At 54.5% G+C, this 25,809-nt stretch overlaps 1 protein-coding gene across 1 annotated transcript in view; it reads left to right on the top strand.

Moving 5' to 3' along the window:
* The first annotated feature begins 398 nt into the window (after positions 1–398).
* Positions 399–25,809, top strand: part of MRC2 (mannose receptor C-type 2) — a 29,461-nt gene continuing 4,050 nt past the window's right edge. Inside the window, exons 1-28 of the mRNA XM_014884785.2 lie at positions 399–551; positions 11,114–11,512; positions 11,788–11,961; positions 12,146–12,310; positions 12,470–12,583; positions 13,488–13,631; positions 14,121–14,309; positions 15,057–15,211; positions 15,485–15,592; positions 17,884–17,999; positions 18,138–18,286; positions 18,403–18,620; positions 18,843–18,985; positions 19,405–19,507; positions 19,596–19,734; positions 19,973–20,008; positions 20,493–20,653; positions 20,953–21,020; positions 21,290–21,390; positions 21,491–21,636; positions 22,028–22,142; positions 22,222–22,385; positions 22,598–22,706; positions 23,158–23,396; positions 23,484–23,652; positions 23,824–23,973; positions 25,028–25,147; positions 25,627–25,806. Coding sequence (XP_014740271.1) covers positions 449–551; positions 11,114–11,512; positions 11,788–11,961; positions 12,146–12,310; positions 12,470–12,583; positions 13,488–13,631; positions 14,121–14,309; positions 15,057–15,211; positions 15,485–15,592; positions 17,884–17,999; positions 18,138–18,286; positions 18,403–18,620; positions 18,843–18,985; positions 19,405–19,507; positions 19,596–19,734; positions 19,973–20,008; positions 20,493–20,653; positions 20,953–21,020; positions 21,290–21,390; positions 21,491–21,636; positions 22,028–22,142; positions 22,222–22,385; positions 22,598–22,706; positions 23,158–23,396; positions 23,484–23,652; positions 23,824–23,973; positions 25,028–25,147; positions 25,627–25,806 — 4,177 coding nt within the window. The 5' untranslated portion in view covers positions 399–448. The remainder of the gene's footprint in view (positions 552–11,113; positions 11,513–11,787; positions 11,962–12,145; positions 12,311–12,469; positions 12,584–13,487; positions 13,632–14,120; positions 14,310–15,056; positions 15,212–15,484; positions 15,593–17,883; positions 18,000–18,137; positions 18,287–18,402; positions 18,621–18,842; positions 18,986–19,404; positions 19,508–19,595; positions 19,735–19,972; positions 20,009–20,492; positions 20,654–20,952; positions 21,021–21,289; positions 21,391–21,490; positions 21,637–22,027; positions 22,143–22,221; positions 22,386–22,597; positions 22,707–23,157; positions 23,397–23,483; positions 23,653–23,823; positions 23,974–25,027; positions 25,148–25,626; positions 25,807–25,809) is intronic.

The following is a 25,809-nucleotide window of genomic DNA, read 5'->3' as shown; positions in this document are numbered from 1 at the left end:
CCCGAGGTGCGGAGAGGGCTGCGTGGGTACTCTGCCGGGGGAGCCAGCCATCCCTGGGATGCTCTGGCCAGGCCGGGCTTCGCTTCTGCCGCTCCCCCACTTCACCCCCGGACCCCCGCCCTGGCGATGCGCTGCAGCGGGCGGAGCCCCCCGAGCTCGGGCGGCGCCCCCGCTCTCTAGCCGCCGCTGGGCCGGGCCCCGGTCTGCTGACGCAGTGTCTGAGCCCGGCGCACACGCTGCGGTTTTTATCTTATTTTATTTTGTAACTTTCTTTCCCCCACCCCCCCTTTCTTTCCCTCCCTCTCCCGCTCTCGTCCCTCCTCCTCCTCCTTCTCCTCCTTCTCCTTCTCCTCCTTCTCCTTCTCCTTTTCCCCCTCCCCCCACCCCCTCCCCGCGCACGGCCCCGGCCCGGCAGGAACGGAGCGGAGCGGAACGGGCAGCGCCGGGGATGGGGCGCGGTTCAGCGGGACCGCGACCCGGCTGCTCCCCCCTGTGCCCCCCCCTCTGCTGCCTCCTCGGGCTCCAGCTGCTGCTCGGCGCTGCGCACCCAGGTGGGACCGCGCTCTTCCTCCCTCCCTCCACTTTCCCGAGTTTTCTTATCGGGGGGAAAGGGGGCGCGAGGAGCCAAACCACGTCGAGGAGCCGAACCAGGGCTGGGGGACCCAGCCGGGCCGGGCTCCCCCGGGGAGGGAGCGGCGGGACCCCGGAGGCAGCGGGCAGGGCGGGGGGGCTGCCTGGCTCTAACGCGGATCACATCGCTGTGGCTTATTTCCTCGCGGAATGTTTTATTTGCTTTTACTACGGTTTGTTTTACTCCATCCCTCTTCGGTCGTGGTGCCTTCCGCCGCATTTTGTTTTCTCCAGTTTGGTCGCGCCGGTTTTCTTCCCGTTCCGCCGCGTTTTCACTCCCTTTTATCACTCTTGAGTTTAACTCCCCGCGCCGAGTGGCCCCGCTCCGGCCCTTTGTCTGTCCGGGGAGGCCAGTTCGCGGAGCGGGAGGTCGGGAAGGGGCCGAAGAGGTTTGTTGGAACTTGCCGCCCTCTCCCATCCTGACCCCCTTCGTTTTAATCTTATGGAAAAGTGTCCCCCGGGATCGGGGCCCGAGTGAGTATTTGCAAACTCTTTTTTTTTTTTTTTTTTGGTAACTCCTCACAATAAAGTCAACGGGTTTTATTTTATCTTTTTTTAACCTTTTGGAGGCATCGTGAAGCAGACACTGGAGGCTTCTCTGCACGGCTCCTGAAATTGCCATTTGAGATCCTTTTTATCCCAGGACAGTCTAGCCTAGAACTAAGAAGCTGCTTTAGGGGCTTCCTTGAATTATTTTGGCCCTATTGATAAAACTTTAAAATTTCAAAAGAAAGCAAAATTGACTGCTTTTCCCTGAAAATAACAACTGTAAACCCTTGGCCTATTTTATCAGTGCACATTTATCAAATCCAAAGCAGATTTGGAATAGGAACAAACCGATCCCTTGACCTCTTGCTTCCCCCTGTCCCCCTAGGCTCCCAGTGCCTGGGACTGAGCCGCCTCGCTCAAGGGGCAAACACGAGGTCATGGACATGATGACAGTGGGCAGCAATCCCATGCCAAGCAAGGGATCAGTTCTGGGATCAGAAGAGAAACTGCTTGGCTGGGAGATGGAGAAAGTGGGAAGCAATGGGAAAGGAGACCCCTGTACCCTGAGGAATTTGGAAGAGCAGTCGGGGTTTGCTGCTGTTTTTAGACATCTCAGCTGGACTTCCCCGTTACACTTCCCCATAATTTACTTGAGGGCCGTGGATTCCTACTTCTGTGGACTTTAAGGGGGTTATTTCATTTCAGCAAGGTTTTACAACCTTTACAGGTCAATCCTGTCTGTTTCATCCCAAAAAATGTCAGTGGGATCCAGGTCTGGCGATTCCGAGGACAGAGGCACCTCTGTCCCGGCTGTGGGGCGGGAGCACGGTGGCAGCTGACCCCATGCTGGGCCTGAGAGAGGAACAAGGCAGCTTTCAGTGGCCGCCAGCCCGCTGTGCCACTCGTGCCTTGCTAGTGCTGAGCACCTTCAGCTCTTCCTCTTCCCCATCTCCCCTTTCAGCTGCTCCAGCCCTGCATCAATCCTGCTTTGGACCCAGTGGATGAAGGGGGCAGACGATGGCGCCTATGAAGGTGCTACATCCAGGATCCCCCAGCAGCAGGCTGGTTTACAGCTCAGAGAGGATCTTCTCTGGGAGTTTGGGATCAGGATGGAATAGTCCTAAGAGTTCCTTGTTTCCAAAGACACTTTCAGTGGGGGCCAGCCCGGCAGTCAGCATTGATTCCCCTGGGGAGCTCTTGCTTCCTTTAGAGGTTTGTGCCAAACTCTCACCTCCGGGTCAGCCAGAAAGGTGGAGCAGAGCTCTTGGCAGGAGGTTTGGGGCTCCTTGCTGGAGCCAGCTGACCCATCTGTGCAGCATAGTGTGGACACCCACATGCCTTTCTAGGGAAACTGAGGTAGCAGCTCCCATCCTGCCATGGCTGCAGGCAGGACAAGGTCCTTGTCTCAATGCCAGGACTTCACTCTGGATCTACTTCCCACCTATCCAGTGCTCAGTGTAGGCCCTGCCATGTCAGCTGTGGGGCAAGAGAGAACACAGAAGAGACCTGGAAAGAATTTACAGCCTGTAGAGCAAACAGAGCAGCCTTTGCATGAACTCCTCCCCCCGCCCCCTTTTCCCCTTCCTAATGGAAATAGCTTGTTGCATGGCAAATGCAGCCCCCAAAAAATTTACCTCAATCTTCTTTGGACTGTTTGGGAGCAGGAAAAGGGGTCAGAGGTGTTAGCTTTGCTGCTGGAGCCTGGCAGGGCACAAGGGAGAGTGGAGAGACCTCACCTCCTCACCGTCTGCAGCCACAGCAGCCACTAGGACGTGGCAGCAGGGCTGGGGATGGTGCTTGTGTAAGAATGAGAAGAGTGCAAAGAGATTTAATTTAACCTTCCATGCAAAGACTGTCCCTTTCCCCTGAAGCCACCCAGCTGGTGTGGGGATCCCAGGAGGTTTCCCATGGGGAGGTGCTCCTTGCCAGCATGTGCGAAGGCATTTTCAGGCGTGAGGCCTTGGTGATAGTTAAGGCCACGTTGCAGATTTTTCTCCCTGGCTTTATTTTCTCTCTGTCTGGATTTTGCACCTTTCCTTGCAGGCAGAGGCACTCTCCTTAAGTATTACTTCCTTAAGTATTTTCCAAGGAAACTTTTTCCCCCAAAATCAAAGCAAATGTGTGCTGAGGGTGTTATCATCCCTCTGTACTAAATAATTTTTTCTAGATGATAAATCCATCACAAGAAGCTCTGGTCCTATTGCCTCGGCGGGTGCTTGGAACAGGGAAGGGAAGGCTTTGTCCAGCTCTGCCAGTGGTCCCAGTGTTACTCACTGGATCATCATGCCCTGCTCAGCTCTGTGAATGCATTTGGATCTTGGGTGGGAGTGGGAGTGGTGGCCACCCTCCCACCCATTCCAGCCCGTCGTAAGACAGCATTTCCTGAAGGGTTGTTTAAGCAATTTGTAAAATTTAGTTCTTCATGTGCAGTGAGGAGCAGGATTTTAATTAATCTGAACAGTGCGCAGCTCGCAGAGCATCGACATTTTTCTCATTCCAAAGATTGCTTGGAGCCCAAAAGAGACCCACACAGATGCTCTTGTTCTTAAAGAACCCATCTGTAATTTCTTAAGGATTAGAAAATGATTTGTGGATTGATTTACAAATTCCTGGGAGCGCTCTTTAGTCTAGGAGCAAAGGTTTGGCTGTTTCACGGGGCACAGGGTATTTTCCAGTATCACCTCCATCCCACTGCTCAGTCCTGCGCTTCACCTCATGCTGTTGCAATAGGGACGAATACGGGATTTTCCATTTAAAACAGCCTTGTTTGTAGGATGATGAAGAGGTGGAATGGACAGATTGAGCTTTTCCCATTCCTTCAGCTGAATCCAGATGTGGAGACTTGGGGCTCTGTAGTAATGGCCCCATTACCCTGGTAATGCCTGGTCTGGGAGTGCTGGGCATGAGGAAGGGGAAGGGCACCCAGTGAGAAGCTTCATGGTAAATATAATTTTAATTACAAAAAAATATATATGTGGGACACCAGAGGCTGCCCCTGGAAGTGTGAGTGTTCTTGGGTCTGGTGAATAGGGAGTCCTTGTCCAGAGACAGTGATACCACTGCTCAGAGAAGTAACTTCAGGAGTGGTACTGGAGAAACAAGGGAGGAGAAATCTATGGATCTTTCATCATTTTGGGGGGAGTTTCTTGAGTAGTTTTGAAAAATTTGGTAAGTCTTCAGCCAACTGTGCTGGAAGCACCTGTCTTTGAGGACATGTCAGGGCTGTCCTGTATATCACATCACACCACTGGCCAGTTTGCTGGCCAGGGGGTCTGGGGTGCTGGTCGGTGAGGGAATGGGAACTGTCAGAGGATCTGGGGCGAGAGCAGTGCTCAGGGGTGAGTGCTTGGCCACCATGTCCTGGGAGGGAGCCTTTGCCTCTCCCACTGTGCTCTTGGGTCCATTGCACTCCTCTATCCTGGCTGGAGCCCATTCAGTGGATGGTGCTGCTTTCATTTCCCTGCCTTCCTGGGGAGTCAGAACCTCTGGATGAATGCAGCTGCTGCAGGGCTGGAGCCTGAGCCAAGTCTAGGGAGAAATTGGGGAAAATTTCCATCCTTCTATCCTTTGCTGGGTACCAGAGAGCAGATTCTGGGGCTCTTGTCTCCCTTGTGGCCACGGCTGTGGTGAGTCCCTTGGGCTGCCCAGGGACAGGCATCCCTTCTGGAATGCATTCTTTCATCTGTGTCCCCGGCAAGATGCTGGGAGAATGGGCTTCTTAATGTCTGCAGAGAGGCTGAAGTGAAGTATGTGGTCCATTCCAAAACCTTTACGAGACAGCAGGAGTGAGCAGGGCGGTAGGTAGCCATTATCATCACAGCCAAGTAAGAGGCTCATCTCATACAGCTCCCACCATATAAACAGGAGCTTCTCTCTGACTGCTGGGGCAGCCAAGAGGAGTTTCTCAGCTCCAAGTGCACATCCTGTTGCTCCATACCCACAACTAGACTGTCAGAAGCTTCACTTTCTTCTTTGTAGCAAGAGGTCCTTTACTCCCTGACATCTGTTTTTAAAAAAACAACAACCACCCACTTTTATTCTGGAGCTTGGCTTTGTGCACCCAGAGCTGCTTCTGGCAAGTCTGGCCCCAGCTGAGCCCCAGGGTTGTGCTGTGCTGGATGAGTGTGGGATGCTGGGCATCATTGCTCATTTGCTGCAAACCTCTAATTTAGGAGTGTCAGGAGTGGGGGTTGTGTCTCCTCTCAGCTCTGGAGCAGACGGGACTGGTGCTCTTCCTGAGCCAGACGTGTCCTGGGGCTGCCAGTATGGCTGCATTTCCTTCCCTTTTATTTTTTTTTTCAGTCTAAAGTTCCTCTCTAAGGAGTTGCATGGAGTTACCAATGCCAAAAGCAGCTGGGGGGGAGGTACAGCACTGATGTCCTTCCCGCAGGCTGGGAATGTTCTCATGTCGTGTGATTGCTGGCAGCAGGGATGCTCTAGCTTTGCTGTTGCTAGCTCCCATGGACACAGCTGATGCTTTTATCACTGTTTCCCATTCTCAGCCCGCAGAAGGATGCACAGGCTCCTTCCTTGGGCCAAAAGTTGGTGCTCTTCATGGCAATGGCTATGCTTTTTGCTGTTCTGCACACCAAGACCATAAGGATCTTCCCTGGACTGACTGCTGGAGCTAGACTTTGCTGGGAACTACTCTCCAGGAAGGGGATTTTCCTCTAGAGGAATAATTTGTCCAGTAACATGAAATTCAAGATAGAGTTGGGGCTTTTCTGTGATCCTGCTGTATCCCTCAACAGAGCTGGCTGGGCATAGTCAGGGAGGCAGCCCTGCGGTCCTGCCCTCGCAAATGTGAGGGTGAATGGAAGGTGAGTCGTCAGGTTGGTCTCTCCCCATTCCAGCAGTTCCCTCTCCTCTTCAGGGCTATGCAAGCTGGGCTCAGCTAAGGCTGTCAGGTGAAACAATCCTGTGTTCCATGAGCAGTGATTTTTAGTTCTTTGTGGAGTCCCAAATTAGCTTGGGTTGAAAGGGTCCTTAAAGACCATCTCCTTCCGCCCCCTGCATGGGAAGGGACACCTTCCACTAGACCAGGCTGCTTCAAGCCCCATCCAACATGGCCTTGTACATTACCAGGGATGGGACATCCACAGATTCTCTAGGCAACCTGTGCCAGGGCCACTCCATTCTTACACAGAAGAAGTTTCTTCCCAATATGCCATCGAACACTGCCCTCCTCCAGCTTGAAGTCACTGTCCTGTCACTCCAGGCCTTTGTCCAAAGTCCTTGTCCAGTTCTCTTGGAGCCCCTTTAGGCACTGGCAGGGGCTCTGAGGTCTCCCTGGAGACTTCTTTTCTCCAGGTGAACAGCTCTCCCAGTCTGTCTGCTTTTTTTTTGTCATCTTTTTCTATTTGTTTTTTTTATTTCAGAGGAATTTTTTCTTCTCTGTTGCTGATCTTTCCCCCATACTTGGTGCATCCCCACCATGTTTATTGTGAATGAGTTTCCACTTTCCGCTGTTTTTCACCCATTGGTGCCATGTGGGTTTCAGAGCCACTGCTCACCCTTGGGCTGCAAAAATAGGGTGAAAAGATGGCACTTTGGAGTAGGTTGCTTAGGTTTGCTGTGCCCTGCTTGCTGGAAGGTGAGACACATTACATGAGGAGGTTCAGGCTGAAACAGGGATTCCTTTCTGCTCCCTGTTAGTGAAGAGTGGGTTTCTTGCTGCAGAATGTTACAAGTAAACATTTCCTGGGCTCACAAATCCAAATGAAGGCGTTAGTTAGCACAGGGGCTGCAGCCTCTGAGGGAGCTCGTGAGCCTCAGAGTGCCAATGGAGCCCTGTTTGCTGGCACGGCTGGGGTACCTTGTGGGCTTCAAGGCTTTGCTGCCTTTACCAGGTGGTCTGGAGCAACCATTATCTACGGTGTGTCTGCAGCACAGGAGCCTCCAAGAGGGATCGTCCTTGTGGCTCTGGGTGTTCTCAGCCTCCTGCACAAGCGATTTGTAGCTGTGTTTTTTGGGGCATCCCACATAAAGGGGAACCTTGAGTGAGAACAAGGGCAGGGAGCACTGTTGCCAGGACAGCTGCACGGCTGAGGTTTGCGAGGGGCTCTTGGCATCACAGAGTGCCACTTTCACAGAGGAGCCAAAGATGTGGCAGGGGCTGGCAGGGATGTGGTAACAGAGCTTCACAGCCCTGACATGTTTGGGACAGCTTTTGCTTTCAGTTGTAATTGCACCAGAGCCCTGGAGCTGCTCCAGTCCAGGACCAGGGTCCAGCTGTAGCTTCAGTCCTTTCTTGCGTTTTTTGCTGGTGATGGGCGGATGACAAATGCAATGAAGCAAGGATGCCCTGGGTGTCCTGTTGTGGGTGGCTGAGCTGGAATGTGCTTGAGGCTGGGTGGTGCCAAGGATGCCCATCCGTGTCATGCTGCAGGGCTTTCTCTGTCTACTGTCTCTGTGGCCTCTCATCCAGTGCTGCCCACAGTCTCCAAAATTGCTGCTTATGAAGCTTTCTTTATTTGCTTGGGGGTGGTAATGCTGTTGTGGGAAGGGTTGAGCTGAGTTCCTTCAGTTCAGGCTTCCTGCTGGCCAGGAACTTGCTTTTTATTGATTAAGAAAAAGAACCTGGAGCCAGCACAGGGTGTAAAATCTCCCTTGAGGGCTGCCTCAAAAGACGGCAGCTTCTCCATCCCTGTACTGTTCAGCCACCAGTGCCAAAGAAAATTTCTCCCTCCGTGCTTGGGCATGAGCATCCCAGTATTTCCCACGTGGGAGAGGAGAGTGTTTCTGCTGGCAGAGCCAGTGTCCTGCTTTCAGTCCCACCTCCCCCTGTCCCCACCGTCACACTACCTTGTAGCACCAGCTGCTTTCTGTGATCCCACCAGCAGGCTGAAGGCAGCATCCCAGTGGCTGCATGGCTGGGACAAGACACCATCCTTGGTGGGAGTGTGTGGGATTTTGCTTTGCTTTCAGAAGTCCTTCGCAGAGGAGGAGGAGGACCAGGGTGTGATGGGTCAGAGCTGCTCCTGCTCAAAAGAGAGAGGATGCAGGAGGGAGAGACAGAGAATGCCAATCCCAGCCCTGGTTTAATTTTGGTGATTCCAGGCAGAACATCCAACAGAATTGTGTTTTCCAGTGCTCTTTGTCCCGTGCCAGAGGACAACTCCTCTCTGGGAAGGATCTGCAGGTGTTGCTGTGGGTGGGTTTCTATAATTGGGGAAAAGCTCTGCCTGTGTGATTTCAGGTCCACAGGTGGGTACCAAAACCTGAGGAACATCTCTGAAAGGAATCAGCCATAGCTGCGCCATGGCTACTGAGGGCAGTGCAGGAGAGCAGGCCCTGGAAGGGATGGGGACATTCCTTGTCTCTTTGGGATACTCCTCTGGAGCTGCCTCCTGCAAGGACTGGGTTTGCTCTGCAGAATACCAGCTTGGGGAAAGGGATTCATTGATCCAAACTTGCCTCCTCCTATACAACTGCACATCTATCCTGAGGTCAGGAATGCTGAACGCTCCTTTCAGTGACCAGGAACCTATCCAAGCACCACTGCCAATGTCATGGACCCAGTCAACCCCAAATTCCATAGCAATAAGGGAAAGAAAGGTGTATTTTTGATGAAGCACAGCTTTGCTGCTTTGTATTAAGCTCATATGGGTTGTCGGCCCATCTCCTCCCCAGCAGTGCACAGCGACTGGTTTTGCACAGCGATTTTGCTGGAAGAGCTCGGGAGGTGCCAGGGCTGAGCTGGTGCTGGAGGTTTCCCATTTTTCCTTGGCTCAGCAGGCACTGAGGACACACACCGCGTGGCCTCTCCTGTCTTCTTTGAGCCAAGGGCCTGAGCTGCTTGCAGCATGCAAGGGACTGCCCAAATCCCGTAGCCTATAATTTCCTACCTCCAGCTCTTCTCTTTTTAGAGTAAAATGGTATTTTATGCTTCTCTGGCCCCAGGCCTGCCCCCTTCAGTCTGGATAGCTTCCTTGAACTCGGTGCCACTGCAGGGCCACTGGTGAGTGTGCCCCACCGTGGCACTGAGCACATTGACACTGATTCCTGAGCTGCTTCAGGGATTTTCCAAACCGATATTATTTTTTCTCGCAAGACAGGGCTCACAGATAACAGTGAAGAGTGTCCTGTTGCTGATGCTCCCTGTAGTGATGTTCATGGTATAGCAGCTTTTTCTATTCTAAGAAGCAAAGCACTAGTGTCTGGCTCCTTGCAGAGGAGCCACTGTGGCATGAAGCTGTGCCCCAGGGAGACCTCATCCTGCTCCAGTGGGTCACAGCACTAATGCTACATCACCCAAATCTGCTTAAAGACCCCCATGTCCGTGGTGCTGGAGGGGCTGCACTGCCCTCACTGTAGGTAGGAAGGGGAGAGCAATGGGCTGGGTGTGGCATGGGTGATGCTGGCATGGGGAGAAGGTGTTTGATGGGGAATGAGCTGGTCTCCCACTGTCCAGGTCAGGATCAGGCCAGTTCCAGCTGGAGAAGCACCAGCACTAGCTTAAGGAACCTGAGCTTCAGCCAGCCAGAATCAGCCCTGTCTAGATTTTTGCTTATTTTCTCACTTGCCATGATTTTAAAAACATTTTCAGTGAAATGAAGTATTTCCCTTAAATAAAGCCCTGCAAACAAGCTTTACTTTTGTTTATTTGACATCATCAAATAAATGTCATTTGGGCTGGGGAAGGGGCCTCTGACATCATTTCTGTCCCAGAGCTGGGTCAATACTGAACCAAAAGAAATGGGGATGTCTGTCTTCCTACACTTCTTTTTCCATTTCATACACAGGCAGAGAAGTTCTGTGAGCCAAGATGTTGCATGAATGTGCCAGAGCTGCCTGTAACAACAGATCTGGGACAGGGTGAGGTTGTGGGGAAATAGGAAATGAAAACCTTTTCAGCCCAAAAATGCATACAATGGCAAAAAACCAAAGCAAACCAAAGCTAAATATAGTGGGGCCCGTGAGTTCACTTGGACTTCTGGTGAATGTTTGTGGTGGAAAAAAATTGGGATGTTTTATAACAAAAAAAGAACAACAAAAGTGGTGGTGTTGATGTGGTGCTTTGGGAGGATTCTTACTGGGGTGTTAGGGCAAGAAGAGGGAGTGAGAAGCCCTGAGGTGGCTTTTTAGCTTAGAAACATTCATTTGAATAAACAAAGTGTATTTTAAACATGACACATCAGCTGGAGCAGCGTGTCCTAGCATAATGTTTGGAATTTACTGGTTTATACAGGTTTTGGGATAAAGTCACCTGGGAGGGTGGCCCCCAGTGATGCTGGGGTCAGGGAATTTCCTTGGGGATGCACAGTTGGCCCATGGCAGCAGGCAAGACTGTGGGATGTATGTGGAGTTGGGGTTGATCTCGGCCTGTCTTTCCTCATCGGCTGAATCTCTATCTGCTGGCAGCAATTCCCTTTACTTGACTTCCATCTCCCAGTGCCTGGGCTGAGATTCCAAAAGCTCCTGACATGACATTTTGTATTTGCTGGAGCTGGGGCTGTGCAGGCATTTTCCTTCACAGGATGGGAGACCTTCCCCAGCAGTTCCTGTTTGCTCCAGTTTTTAGCAGGTCCCCAAACACACGTAGCAATGCCGGATGCGCTATTTCCCTGCTCTGTTTTTCTCTTCAGATGGCTGGTGCCAAAGCCATCTCCAGCACTGCCATCGTTGCAATGTCTGGAAATGCTGCAGCCAAGTGCTGCCCATGGGAGGTCAGTTTTGAACAGCTCTAACGATGCAGTTAGAGTGGGCGAGCACCTTGTGCTGACTCCGATGCCCAACAGCCACCCTTGGTGATGCCACACTGGATACAGGCACCCACCCTCGTCACTCTGCCCAGAGCCCACCAGCGAGGATGGTGCTGGGACAAACCCTGAGTCAATGCTGAAGGGAAGGAGTGGTCCCCAGCGTCCTGGGTACTGTGCGCAGGGATGCATGCCAAAACTTATTTGGATGTTCTGTCAGGGCTCAGGGCCATGCATGGCACACACTGAATCCCCAGTAATGCTTTCACCCTTTCCATTTGTTTTCTCCCCAGACTCCAAAGTCTTTCTCATCTACAACACGGGTGTGCAGGGCTGCCTGGAGACCAAGGACTCTCTGGTGCGCCTGGCCAAGGACTGCAACGCCAGTGCTCCAGCCCAGCAGTGGAAATGGGTCTCCCGAAATCGCCTCTTCAATGTGGGGGCCATGCAGTGCCTGGGGGTGTCATGGCATGGGGCCAATGCCACGGCAGGGCTGCACCTCTTGGCCACCTACGAGTGCGACCGCGAGTCAATCAACATGCGCTGGAGCTGCCGCGGGCTCGGAGAGCAGCTCTCACAGCATCTCAGTGCCCGCATGGGCAATTCCTCTCTGGACAGGGGGGACCAGGCGCATGGCTCACAGTGGAGGACATACGGCACCGAGGAGGATCTGTGCTCCATGCCTTACTCTGGTAACACCTCCCTGGGCGTTAGTGTTATCCTGTAACCCAGACCAACCCCAAAACGTGAGCTGAGGCTGTGGTCCTGCAGCAATCAGTTACTGTCTGGGAAGCTCAGTCCCACCTTACTGGGGCTACAGAGCCAGGCAGGATCAGGGAGATGGGGAGTGGGAAGCCTCTGGGCACCCCATAACATCCCACACTGGGCCAACCCACACCCCTCACCCCAAATCTCCCTCCAGCCCCCATTGACACATCCTCAAGCAAGGGCTCCTCTTTTCCCTCAGAGATTTACACCATCCAGGGCAACTCCCATGGGAAGCCCTGCACCATCCCCTTCAAGTACGACAACCAGTGGTTTCACGAGTGCACCAGCACGGGGCGGGAGGACGGGCACCTCTGGTGTGCCACCACCCAGGACTACGGCAAGGACGAGCGGTGGGGCTTCTGCCCTATAAAGAGTAAGTAAAGGGACGCATCCAATGGGAAAAAGCAAAACCTCTATGCCAATCCTTCTTGGAGAGTCAGGCTTCTCCTCTCCCCCTGTGAGCAGTCTGCAGTGCCAGAGCAGCAAGTTACTGGGGTTTACTGGGTGACTGGGGTTATTGTGTCTGTGTTGGGTGCTCACCCTGCTCATCCCCACAGGCAATGACTGTGAGACCTTTTGGGACAAGGACCACCTCACGAACAGCTGCTACCAGTTCAACTTTCAGTCGACACTGTCATGGCGGGAAGCCTGGAATAGCTGTGAGCAGCAAGGGGCCAACCTGCTGAGCATCACAGAGATCCATGAGCAGACCTACATCAATGGTGGGATTCAGGCAGCCTGGCTGTGCACTCCTCATCTGGGGCAGAGCTGATTGCCACTGCCAGTTTGCTCTGCTTGCCCCAGGTTTGGGGGGATGACAAGCTGGGGACTGAGTTTGGCTTGGGGGACTGATTCTTCCTCTCTGGCTGTGTTGGCTCCAGGTCTGTTGACTGGGTACAGCTCCACACTCTGGATTGGGCTGAATGACCTGGACATCAATGGAGGCTGGCAGTGGTCAGACAACTCACCCCTCAAGTACCTCAACTGGGAGAGTGGTGAGACAGGGGAGGTTGTGGTGGTGATGGGGCCTGAGGAACCACCAGCTATGACCCCATGGCAAGGGGGGTGACCCAGGCTGCTGCAGGGTATCCCCTTGCTGCATGGGGACAGAGAGCCCCAGGGGCCTGTGTAACAGCCTGGGAAATCTGTGGAGCTGGAGCAGGCCAACTGCTCCACAGGGAGGCATGTGTATGCTCGCTATGTGATAAATGCAGATGGCGGTAATGAAACAGGGAAACATTTCTGATTTACTTGTGCATTCAGGACTCTCATTTCTGTCAGCAATTTACTATGCTATTGTGAATTAATATAGAAAACTGACAAAATCATCTCCCCAACTAATTCAAGTTAATGAGAGCTTCTGTTGTCTTACCCTGGAGAGAAGAAGGAGCTGAAGTTAAGTAGGAATATGAGGGTGCTAAGAGGGAACTGGCCCTCTGCAATCACTTGTTGACCTTGTGGGTAACCTGGGTTGACATTCCTTGTTTGGCGGGTTGCTGCATCCCTGCTTAGTGCTGGAGTGTGGCTGAGGAGTGGTCCCCAGCTGCAGACACCCATCCCTGTCTCTGGGGTACTCAGAGGTAAGAGGGCCCATTAGTCATGCCTGGTGCCATCACCCAAAGGCACTTGAGTGATACCCTCACAGGAGGTTTGCGGAGGAGCAGTTAGGTCTGGTACTTTGATTCCCTATCTGTTATTAACATTTCCAGGTAAAACAGTGAGCCTTCCGGTTCTTGTGCATTGAGTCACTGTAAATAATCCTGGGCATGTTGGGGTCGTCTTCATAGTGCAAAATAACAAAATAAAAGGGGTTTTACTGGTGTTGAAGCAGGGAGAGCTGCATTGGTGGCTCTGTCCTGGCTCCTCAGTAGCCTGTCCCCTCCTTATCCCATTCTCCAGACCAGCCTGACAACCCCAGTGAGGAGAACTGCGGGGTGATTCGCACCGAGTCATCCGGGGGGTGGCAGAACCGGGACTGTGGCATTGCCCTCCCCTACGTCTGCAAGAAGAAGCCCAATGCCACGGCTGACCCCTTCCTGACGGGTGAGCAAGGGATGACCAGCACTGGGAATGGGCAGCTCTGTTACCCATCTGGGTGTGCTCCCACCCCAGTATGGTCAGGGGATGCTGCCCATATAGGTGCCCATGGTGTCCTCAGCTTGCTGGTGTCCTAGGTGTACAGAGCAGATTCCCTAGATTTAGGAAAAGTCATCCCCAGGGAACATTTCCAAGAAGTGCTTGGTGCCATTCCAGGTGGGCTGTAAGGGAGGGATGGAGGGCAGCAGGGGAGGGGATGCTGTCTGCTCTGCTCTGCCCTCATTCCTCTGCAGAGAGAAGGGATTTTGTTTTTTCCCTGGAGCTCTGAAGCCACCATTCCCACACCTTGCACCACCTGTTATATTTTGGCCATGGCTTTCCCACTGAGGCTTTGGCTTGGTCTGCTGAGCACTTGCAGGACTGCTGTCCTTTCCCTGCCGAGGAGAGGGCTGGATAGCTGGGCAGGAACCCTCAGGCTGCCTTGTGTCCTGCCAGACTTGTGGTCTGAGGTGAAGGTGGACTGCGAGCCCAGCTGGCATCCCTTCCAGTCCAACTGCTACCGGCTGGTAGGAGAGAAGAAGAGCTGGCAGGAGGCAAAGAAGACCTGCCTGCGGAGCGGGGGTGATCTGGTCAGCATCCACACCCTCTCTGAGCTGGAATTTGTCACCAAGGAGATCAAGCAAGGTAAGGAGGAGCTTGCTGTGCCAGCAGCCCCTTTCCTGTCTTACGGAGTCCATGGAAAAGTCCCTAGATGCGCTGGAGGCTGCAGAGCTGACTTTGTGGTTGTGCAGGTAGCAGAGGTCCCAGGCTGGGAGGTGCTGTATTCCTTGGAGGAGCCCATAATCTGGGTGCATCCTCCACCCAGCAAATGTAAAAGCTGTTCCCAGATCCTGCAGTGCTGAGTCAAAACTACAAAGCTGCTGCTATGAATGGTTCTAGTCCCAGCTGGTTAATGTAGGAAAAGATGGGAAAAAAATTCCTTCTGGACTTGTTGGAGGAGACCAGCAAGGAGGTATAGGAGAGTGGAGGAAGGAGAGGAAATACTGCTGCGCCTAGACTGGGAGCAGACTGGGATATGCTGGAAAGGAACTGTTGAAAACCAGTAGTTCACTGGACCTGAGCCTGCACACCTGGACTTCTACTCCCATACTGCTAGCCCCTCTCTGAAAGCTGCAGGAAATGTCCCTGTGTTGCCCACTCTGGGGGTCCATGTCCTTGTATTTCCCACTCTGAGGCTTCATCCTTGCAGGCAAGAGCTGTCCTCCCCTCTTCTGCCCACTGGCACAAGGAGGTCAGAGCTGAGCCCTGAGTGGGTTTTGGCAGGTGCTGTGCAGAGACCAGTCCCATCACGAGGGCTGAGGTCACCAAAAGGTTCTGCACAGAGTCAGCCAGGAGGACGGAGTTTCACTCCCTCCCTTCCTGTCCTGGCAGATGTGGAGGAGCTCTGGATTGGCCTAAATGACCTCAAGCTGCAGATGAACTTCGAGTGGTCAGACGGGACGCCCGTGAGGTTCACATACTGGCACCCCTTCGAGCCCAACAACTTCCGTGACAGCCTGGAGGACTGTGTGACCATCTGGGGACCGGTGAGAACCTGGAGGGGATGGGAGGTTATCCTGCACCTCTGCAAGGAGCATCACAGCATCCTCATTGCTGAGGAAGTAATTTCTTAGGGAGTGTCTCCAGCTGGGTTCAGCCTAACTCATCGGAGTTGTTGGGATGGGAGGGATCCATCTCATCATCCTTGGGGATTTGGTGTAGGGAAGGAAAGTCTTTGGACCCAAGGTAGGGGTGAAGGGGCTGGGGCATTCCCCAGGCTGTCAGACGGGCTCATTGCCATTCCTCTTCCCACCCTGCAGGAGGGCAGGTGGAACGACAGCCCCTGCAACCAGACCCTGCCATCCATCTGCAAAAAGCCTGGTCGGGTGAGCCAGGAGAAGGAGGAGGATGACCACGGGTGCCGAAAGGTGAGGGGCACCTGGGGCAGCAGCGGCTCTGGCTGCTCCATGGCTCTGCATAGTGCTCAAGGCTTCGGGGGACCTTTCCCTAAAACCATTTTGAGGAGCCCCGATGAGCAGTACCCGAAGCAGCTGGTCTGTGCCTGAGAGCTACTGAGCTGGAGCACTCTGGGGCTGCTGAGCCCCTCGCTGCCATGGTGGAGGGGTCTGTGGGAAGAAATTGGGACACAAAGCACATGGTGCACGTTGTCCAAGACCCTCCCCATCAGGCACCCTTTGCTGCCAGCAGGGATGTTCATTTTTTCCCCCCTTGCCTCTCTTTGCGCCAAAACACAGGAGCACATGGGAGCCTGGCAGGATGGATGTGGCTGCCAGCCTTATGCCTTGACATGATGGAAGGTTGCCTTCTCCAGGCAGGGCATAGGCATTTTGGGGAGAGCAGACCAGTGGATTCTCACTCAGCCTGTGTCCTGCCTGTTTCCTCAGCTGTTGCATGGGGCTGAAGCTGCCCTGTTCCCACGCTTGATGGGAAGTGACTTTTGTGGTTCTCTGCAAAGCCTCCAAGCACTGAGTCTGGCAGCACTGTGGCTCTTGAACCTCTCCCAGCCTTTCAGAGCTGGCCAGTGCACTTGTGCCCTGACTAGTAAGCAACCACTCCAGGCCAGCTCCCAGAGGTGATGCTGGGCTCCTCCCATGTCCTTGCCCCATTTCCAGCAGCTGCTTGGCTCTGCTAGAGCTCAGGGGAGCACAGCAGCCAGGAGAGGTGCCATGCAGGGCCAGATTTGAGGGTTGCTAGATGTAGCTGGAAGAGCACCAGTGTCCACAGGTACTGGGGATGAGACACTCGGTGGCAAAGTTCTGCTACTATGCATCTGTGCGTCCCCAAAGCAGTCCTGAGGATTCCATGCAGATTTAACTCCCTCCTGGCTCTCCAGTCACAGTCTTATCCTGGCTCTGGGTGCCCAGCATAGATGCACTGGGAAACAAACTGCAAGGGACAAATGGACCAAGAACCGTCCTTCCTCTACTTACTCATTCTCAATGAGGACTTTTGCCACCCAGAGACAGAAGCTGGTTGAGATGAGGCACATCTTGCTCAGGGGTTTGGTCCTATCCACTCCAGCCACTTTTCTGGTTTCCATGGTGGCCTTGCTGCTTTTTCCCCCACTTTAAAAATCTCCTTTATTTCAGGAGCAGCCTTAAAAGAAGCAATGAAGGATAGAGGTTTGGGCAATGGGGAAGGTAGATCAGGAGAGGCATGTGGGGGCGCACTAGGATTGGGAGCTGGAGGCAATGGTTGGGGGATCCTGTCCTGGCCCTCGTTTGGATCACAGAGACTTGCTGTGGTTCTCAGTGTGTGGGAGTGCACACTCGGGGTATTGGGGTGTGCTGCAGCCACTGCTGGTTGGGGACCCATCTGGGGACATTGCACTGTCCCAGGACAGGCCCCTGTCTTGGCTGCTTAGTTGCATTCATGCTGTTTGAGAGGGATCCAACTTATGGGTCTGTACCTGGATTTGCCAGCTTCAGAGAAAGGCTGCCAGAGCAGGAACTTGGGGGAAAAAATGGAATTTGCAGTTGTTTTCATTTCCAAAAGCTGCTCTTTTGCTTCCCTCCCCATTGTGCTGATGACACTGCATATGGCATGTGTCCCCACTGTCCTTCCAATGCCCAGGGGACCCAGGAGTAGAACCCTAGTGATGCTTCCCCTTCCCTGGCCTCCCCTTCCCTGAGCTAGGGGCCACTTGGCTCCTTGGCTGAGGCACTTCACCAGTTTGACGTGTGTCTGTCCCCTCTTGCAGATGAGCCCCCATGTCTCTCCTCACTATGCCACCACTGCTGCCAGCCCCAGGGCAACCCTGCTCCCTGCTCTGGCAGAAAACAGGCACTATTGTGTCTCCAACTCCGGAAAGACTCCAACATGAACAAGGCGAGGGATTAAAGCTGGCTGTGGTGGTACTCACTTTGGACTCAGCCCTGCAAAGTAAAGAGGAGGACTGTGTTCCCCTGCCTGCACCCTGGCTGGGGCTGGACGCTGGCAGAGAGAGCTGTTTCCCCAGCTTTGAAGCTGTCTGGGTGTTTGTTTTCCCTGCAGCCATGTCCTCTGGGGCCAGGGGCTTGTTAGAGGTCAAAGCTGAGCGGAGTCAAGCTGGGGCAGCTGGGGGCAGGAGACCTCCCAGGAGAAAGCAGAGGCAGTGGTGGGGAACTTGGGATGTTGCTTTCGTGCCTTGGGATTGCTTCCATCCTTCTTGTGAGGTCCAGGTGGGCAGTGGTGGATGTTCCCTGTCACCCGTCTCCAGGGCTGGAAGTGGCACAGCCCATCCTGCTTCTGGCTGGGTGAGGACCGTGTCCCCTACAGCGACGCCCGCAAGACGTGCTCCGACTACAGCTCCACTCTGGTTACCATCACCAACAGGTCAGTGCCATGCCAGTGGTGGTGGGTTTGCCCTGAAACAAGCCATGCAAGGTGGAGAGTGACTTCCAAGTCACTGGAGCATCATGGGCAGTTCAATGTCTCAGCTCACTACATCGCCCACTCTCGCTGTCCCTCCAGGTTCGAGCAGGCGTATGTGAGCAGCCTCATCTACGGCTGGGATGGGGAGTACTTTTGGACAGCTCTGCAGGACATCAATGAGACGGGCACATTTCGCTGGCTGAGCGGTGATGAGGTGATGTACACTCACTGGAACCGCAACCAGCCCGGTAAGGGATGGGAGTGGAATGGGTACTCCCCCTTCATGCAGGGTGGGGCTGGCACTGCCCCCCATCACAGTCCAACCCTAAGGCTGGCATCTCCCCTGCTCTCGTGAGTGCTCCAGGTTACAACAAGGGTGGCTGCATGGCCCTGGCCACCGGCAGTTCCATAGGGCTATGGGAGGTGAAGAACTGCAGCACCTTCAAGGCCAAGTACATCTGTCGACAGAACCTGGGCACCCCAGTCAATCCTGAGCTGCCTGGTCCTTTCCCTACGCCCAGCATCACTGCCACCTGCCCCCCAGGATGGAGCTCCGACCCCAAACTCCGTTATTGTTACAAGGTGAAGGAGGCTGGACATGTCAGTATGGGGATGCACGTGCCTCCCCAGTGCAGGGGAGTGAAGGGGCACATTTTGGTGCTTTCAAGAGGCACCCTGCAACCCTGGCTGGGACTAGATGGCAGCACCGTGCCCTGGGACATGGCTGCCTGCAGGTGGGAACAGTGCTCTGCTCCTGTTCTGTTGCTGAAGAGTCCCCCATGCTGTGGGTTTCTTCTTCCACAGGTGTTCAACTTCGAAAAGCTGCAAGAGAAGAAGACGTGGATCGCTGCACAGGAATTTTGCCGGGAGCTGGGGGCCCAGCTTCTCAGCCTAGGCAGCTATGAGGAGGAGCATTTTGTTGCCAACACCCTCAACAAGATTTTTGGGTGAGAGGCTGGCAGCATCAGTGTGTGCCCACTGCCAGAGTGTGCTTGCCACAAGCCCACAGCCCTCCTGGTGCTCTGGCACATGATGGATGGATGGATGGATGGATGGATGGATGGATGGATGGATGGACCTCTCTGAGGACAGACTGATGTACAGAAGGTACATCAGTTGGTGTGGCTAATGTGGAAGATGTGCAGGAACTTCAGTGTAATCTGGGGATGGAGCTTGGGTTTAAAGCAGTTCCAGCCCTGAGATGGCATGCCTGTTATCCTAGTTCATACCTTCAGGTGTGTGAGGATGGCAGGTTTTGAAAGCAAACAGAAAAAGCCATGATTATAAATATATATTTATATATAAATATGAACCCCTCTGGTTTGAAGGGGGTTGTGTGCTCACCTGCTCGCCTGGCTCCCCACAGGGAGTCAGAACCAGAGCTCCATGAGCAGCACTGGTTCTGGATCGGCCTGAACCGGCGGGACCCTGCTGGAGACCAGAGCTGGAGGTGGAGCGATGGGCTAGGGGTGAGTCCGGGGGACATTTGGGTTATGAGAGGGAAAAATCTGGTGCTGGTGGAAATGCCCAACACTGCCTATCTCTCTCAACCCCCAGTTTTTCTACCACAACTTTGACCGCAGCAACTATGATGACGATGACATCCGGAGCTGCGCAGTGCTTGATCTGGCCTCCCTGCAGTGGATGCCAATGCAGTGTGAAGCCCAGCTGGACTGGATCTGCAAACTGCCCAAAGGTACTGGCAAAACCCATCAGCTGTGACTGAACTGGAGGAGCATGGGCTATGGGGTGGTTGAATCCCTGGGAGGAGGGAGGGTGATTCCTAATTCAGGGACTGGGAGAAGTGCTGTCACTTGTGGCGTAATTGAGGAGGGGCAGCCTGCCATTGTAGCCCATGGATGGTTTGTGAAGAAGCATTCATGGGAGCATCCCAGCCTGCAGCCACTGACAGCTTTTCCTTGCCCTTTCTCCAGGTGCTGATGTGAAGGAGCCAGAGATCACGACCCAAGGTGTGTTGGCCACAGCCTTTTGTCACAGTCACAGAGGATTCTGGGTTGGACAGAACCCACAAGGACCACTGAGTCCAGCTCCTGGCCCTGCACCCCAACAATCCCACCCTGCACTTGAGAGTGTTGTCCAAGTGTTCCTTGAGCTCTGGCAGCCTTGGAGCCGTAGTTACTGCCCTGGGGAACCTGTTCAGTGCCTGACCACCCTCTAGGGGAAGAACCTTTTCCTGATACCCAACCTCAGCCTCTCCTGACTCAACTTCAAGTCATGCGTAGACCACCTGATGTCTTCAATGGGTGCAGTATTATTCAGAGGAAGATGGATCCTGGGTAGCGTCGTGGGAGGGAGGGGAACCCAGGCATCCTGCAGCAGCTCTGCTGCAGGAGAGGAACAAAAGCAAAGCAGCCTAACAGGCAGAGACCAAGGGTCAGGGTGACCATGGGAAAGGTGTCACAGCCTCAATGTGATACTGGTCCCTGCCTGCAGGCAGCAAAGAGTGGGTGAAGTACCAGGAGGCCGAGTACAAGTTCTTTGAACACCACTCAACATGGCTGCAGGCACAACGCATCTGCAGCTGGTTCCAGGCTGAGCTGACGTCGGTGCACAGCGAGGCCGAGCTGCACTTCCTGGGCCAGAACCTGAAGAAGGTACCAAGAGGGCAGGAACTTCCAGGGCTCTGCTGCCTTGTGGGCTGCTCTTCCTTGTCTTCTTTCGCCCTTCTGGAGGGACAATATTTGGGGGTGCTGGGCTTTGCTGGGTTCATGATGGATTTGTGTGGTGGCTGGTCCTGATGCCTGGGGTTGGTTTTGGGGGTCATCAAAGTGATGGTTTTTTGCCTTGCCTTTGCAAACTGGGGAAGGGTCTCTGATCCCCATGGCAGCCTCAGTTGCCCCCAAAGACCCCCCAGTCCTGGAAGGGCACTGAAATGTTCTCTCTGGGCATGCAGTTCTCCAGGGGCCAGGAGCAGCACTGGTGGATTGGGCTGCACACCTATGAGAATGACGGGAGGTTCAAGTAAGTCACAGACAGCCATCATATCCCTAGACGTCCCCACACTACAGTCACCATCACATCCACACACCACTATGTCCCTGCATGTCCTTACACTCCTGTCCCCACCTCTCGGAGTGCTGTGACTCAGCACCTGCATCTCACGGGTCTCATCCTGGGGTGCTGGGCTGGAGGTTCCTCACCTAAGAGGGCACGCTTCCGGTTAGGGCATTCAAGTGATCCCATTCACCAAATCATTGATCAGCCTCGTGCTCCTCCTGATGCTGTTCCAGGTGGTCTGATGGGTCCCTCCTCAACTTTGTCTCTTGGGCTCCGGGCAAGCCTCGGCCCATCAGCAAGGACAGGAAGTGTGTGTACATGACAGCCAGCCGAGGTGAGGGCAGGACAGGGCAGGGCTCCGTATGGGGCTCTGGGGGGCTGGGACACCAGTATCGATGCAGAGGGGCATCATGCCCAGCCTGTCCCTCCCGCAGAGGACTGGGGGGACCAGAAGTGCATGACGGCACTGCCTTACATCTGCAAGCGGAGCAATGGGACAGCTGTGAAGCCTTCCCTCCCTCCAGTACCTGCTGCCACAAGTGGGGGCTGTCCCCAAGGCTGGCTGCCCTTCCTCAGCAAGGTACCACTGGAGGGAGAGGGGACAGCAAGATGGGAGAGGGGATGGCGAGATGAAGAGGTTATGACTACTTCCTGGTCTTCCACCAGCCCTGCAGAGGCACAGAGGGGGTGGCTGCAAGATGGCGGGATGGAGAGGGATGCCTGCAAATATTTTGTGGGGAGCACTGAGGGATGCATTTGCAGAGATGCTGTGGGATGGGGAAGGCAAGGTGTGTGCAGAGGTTTGCCAGGAGAGATGTGGGAGGGCTGGAGGAGTTGGGAGTGACAGGCGTGAGGGTGTGAAGGGAAGAAGGATCATTGGGGCAGAAGGGCTGCAGAAGTTGGCTGGGTGCAGGGCTCAGGGTTGGGGGCAGCTGCACCTCCTGGCCCATCCTGTGCCCCTGCCTGTGCAGTGTTTCAGCTTCAGTGGCCACAACAAAGGCGAAATAGTGAAGTGGCCAGAGGCGAAGCAGGTGTGCGAGAGCCAGGGCGCCATCCTGGCTACCATTGCCAGCCCCCTGGAGCAGGGTAGGTCTCCTCTGCCCACCACCCCACCAGGGTTCTACCTGCCATTGGTGGTCCTCAGCATCTCACCTGTCACTTGCAGCCTTCATCACATCCATGCTGCCCAACATCTCCTTTGACCTCTGGATTGGCCTGCACGATGCCCAGGGGGAGTTCCAGTGGGCAGACAGGGAGCCACTGAGGCACGTGAGCTGGGCACCTGGAGAGCCCTCAGGCTGCAGCTCTTCCAGCCCCCGTGACGAGCCGGTGAGGGAGATTTCCCATTGCACCCCCATCCCCCAGGAAGGTCTCAGTGCCAGGCCCAGCCTTGGAAAGGGAAGGATTTAATGGGCTGGGGTGGCTCTCCAAGGGCAGCGCAGGATGCAGCCCTGCAGGGTGGAGGTTTCTGGCATGGGGATCTCTGTGGTGTAGGACAACAGTGCTAAGGACAGTGCTGACCTTGTGGCTTGGCTGTGTAGACCAACTGTGTTGTAGTGTGGCATGGCTCACCCCCCCTCTTCACGGGACGCTGGGATGACCGGAGCTGCCTGGAGGAGAAACACGGCTATATCTGCCAGCGGAGCATAGGTAGGAGGGGGACGAGGGGACAGTCCCAGCTCTCTTGGCTGGGGATCTGCCACTGCCAGCATGGTCCCCCATGCTGTGGTGGGACTGGGGAGCTTGGGGCGATAGGTTTAGCTTGGGGAGAGTTGGGGAGACAGACTTTAACTTGGGCAGGTGGGTCTCTGGTCCTAGCCTTTTGTGGGACAGCCCCAAACCTGTGGACACCAACCTGACTCAGTGTGTCCCACAGGGACTTGCATCCTGGTGGACAGCTCCCAGGTGGGGATGGTGCTAGGGTGTCACTGCTTGTCATTCCTAGGGATATCCCTCTGCTCCCCTCACTTGCACCACGAGATGCAACAAGCACAATACTGCCAGGGACAGCCTGGCCTGGGTAGGGATGGACAAAGGGTGACCCACCTGGTATGCAGGAGTGTGCTTTGTGCCCTCTGACTGTGTCTCTTTACTCCTCCAGACCCGTCCCTGAGCCCTGCACAGGCACCATTCCCCCCTTCTCCTACCGGCATCCTCTTTTACCACAACAGCACTTACCGCATCCTGCAGAAACCCCTCAGGTGGCACGAGGCACTGCTGCTCTGCGAGACCCTCAATGCCACCCTGGCCACCATCCCCAACCCCTACAGCCAGGCCTTCCTCACACAGGCTGTCAGCAGCCTGCAGGCTCCACTCTGGATTGGATTGGCCAATGATGAGGTGAGGGAAGGGAGCAGGCACCTGGGGCATGGGTCTTCAGAGGGATCACAGCAGCCCCCCAGGCATCTATTCCTTGTGGCCTTCCAGGGAGGCCGGAGCTACTCATGGCTGACAGAGGAGAACCTCATCTACACCAACTGGCAGGATGGGGAGCCCCAGCAGATCACTGGCTGCTCCTACATGGACACAGATGGGACCTGGCGCACAGCTGGCTGTGACACCAAGCTGCAGGGGGGCATCTGCCAGCTCCAAACAGGTGCTGGCCAGGGGGTCTGGGGTGGTCTGAGTGAGATGTGACCAAGGGTTGGTCACAGGGTCACCAGGGACCTTCTGGAGCGTGTTCTTGTGGGTGTGGGTGCCCCAGTGTGCTGTGGGACCCCAAAATCCTGTGGCCCACCACACATTTAATGTACCATGTGCTCCCCAGGTCACTCCCATGCACACAAGTGGAGCTACAGTGGCAGCTGTCCCAAATCCCTGGAGGACTCATCCTGGATCCCCTTCCGGGACCACTGCTACACCTTCCACATGGAGATCACCCTTGGGCAGAAGGACGCCATGAGGAGGTGCCAGAAAGGTATGAGGGGGCCGGGGTGGTTGTTTCGGTTTGAAAGACAGGTGTTTGTTAGGGAAGGCAGAAACCTCCCCTGGACTGGAGAAGGTAAACTCTCTCTCTTCAATTATTATGATTTTGAAATTAAGGGGCTCTCAAGCAAAGACTTGAGGATAGGAATAACAGTTCTTTATTATTATATATAATAAGGCAAACAAAGCAACAGCAGCTGTGGAATTAACAACAAACAGAACAGCAACGCAGTAGCGCTCATCTCAGCTGCAGGCACTTTCCCTTTGGTGCAGTTCCTGTCACAGCCGGCAGGAGGCGGTGGCGGTTGCCGGTGGGCAGGGCTAGTGCCATGATCCCCACGTGCCTGCAGGGGGCGCTGTGGCACAAGCTCAGGCAGCGCGCAGTGATGGCGGCTGGGCCCAGCCGGGAAGGGATGGAGGAGGGAGGCCCTGCTCACAAACCCTGGGGCGGTCCCGGTGCTCCAGCAGGACTCTGGGAAACAGCATGCCAAAATGGCAAGGGTGCAGGGTCCAGCAACAGAAGAAGAGGCAACTCCCGTCTGAGATACGGCAGCAGCAGCAGCAGTGACCTTCCTCTAAAGCCAAGACCAAGCGAGAGCTACAGCTGCCCCCACTCTTTTTTTTATTTGCTTTTAATTTCATGGTGTCTCTGTCCCTCCCCCTGAGAGAAACTCTCAAAAACCAGAGGGGTTCCCCCACCCCTAAGTACTTAGCCATCAGTTCTTTTTTAGCAACTCAATGGGAAGAATTCCACAGGCAACAAGTAAAAGAAAAATCGGTCCCCAACAGTGGTAAAGGAGGGTGGTGCATCCTTAGAAATAGAAGAGTGGGATCCCCAGGATATTTGTGGGTGCAGCAGAGCCCACTTGTCCCTGTGCCCGTGTCCAGCCCTGGTCAGTCATTGTCTCCTTGCTGTTCCATGTTAGGGTTCCCCAATTGTTGTGTGGTTCATGAGTGGGTCCTCAACTTTGTCCTCTTGGGCACTGCTGCTCCATAACTCAATCTTCTCAGTTCTGGGCTCCTCCATGACAGTCTTCCCTCTGCAGTTGGCGGCACAGTGTTGTCTATCCAGGATGAGATGGAGAACATCTTTGTGTGGGAGCATCTCCAGGCGTACGAGGGCCTTTCCAAGGGAGCCTGGCTGGGCATGACCTTCAACCCCAAAGGTATAAAGGAAGGAATGACGTTTGAGCTACTCCCACAGGAACCTCCATGAATTCCCACCAAGTCTGTGGTGAGCAAAGGAAGCCCTTGGTGGTGGCACCAGTGAGGAAGGCTCGTGTCATAGTGTGACCAGGTGCACCAGTGTCTCAGACTGTGCTGGACATACTGTGTGTGTCCTTCTCTGGCTTGGTGGGATAGGAAACCCAAAGCCTTCTCCAAGGCACCGGAGCTTGCAGATTCAGGAAGGTGTGCTATAGCCCCTAGTCCTCCCTATCACACTTTACCACCATAGAATCACTGGATGGTTTGGGTTAGACGAGACCTTAAAGCCCATTCAGTCCCACCCCCTGCCATGTGCAGGGCCACCTTCTACTAGACCAGGTTGCCCAAAGCCCTGTCACACCTCCTTGTACTTTCTGAACTGGGACAAAGGTAGGGTGTTCTCTTCAGCATCCTCAAACCTAATTTTTCCATTTTCCAGGTGGCACCTTGGTTTGGCATGACAACACTGCCGTGAACTACTCCAACTGGGGCCAGCACGACACAGGGCCCAGCATGCTTAGCCAGAACAGCTGCTACTGGATCCAGAGCAGCAACGGCATGTGGCATCTAGGCTCCTGCACAAATGTAACCATGGGGGTCATTTGCAAGATCCCCCGAGGTA

The sequence above is a fragment of the Sturnus vulgaris genome, chromosome 27 (assembly GCF_052056855.1).
Source record: "Sturnus vulgaris isolate bStuVul1 chromosome 27, bStuVul1.hap1, whole genome shotgun sequence".
Classification (NCBI taxonomy): Eukaryota; Metazoa; Chordata; class Aves; order Passeriformes; family Sturnidae; genus Sturnus; species Sturnus vulgaris.
This window is presented reverse-complemented; position numbering and strand designations above follow the sequence as displayed.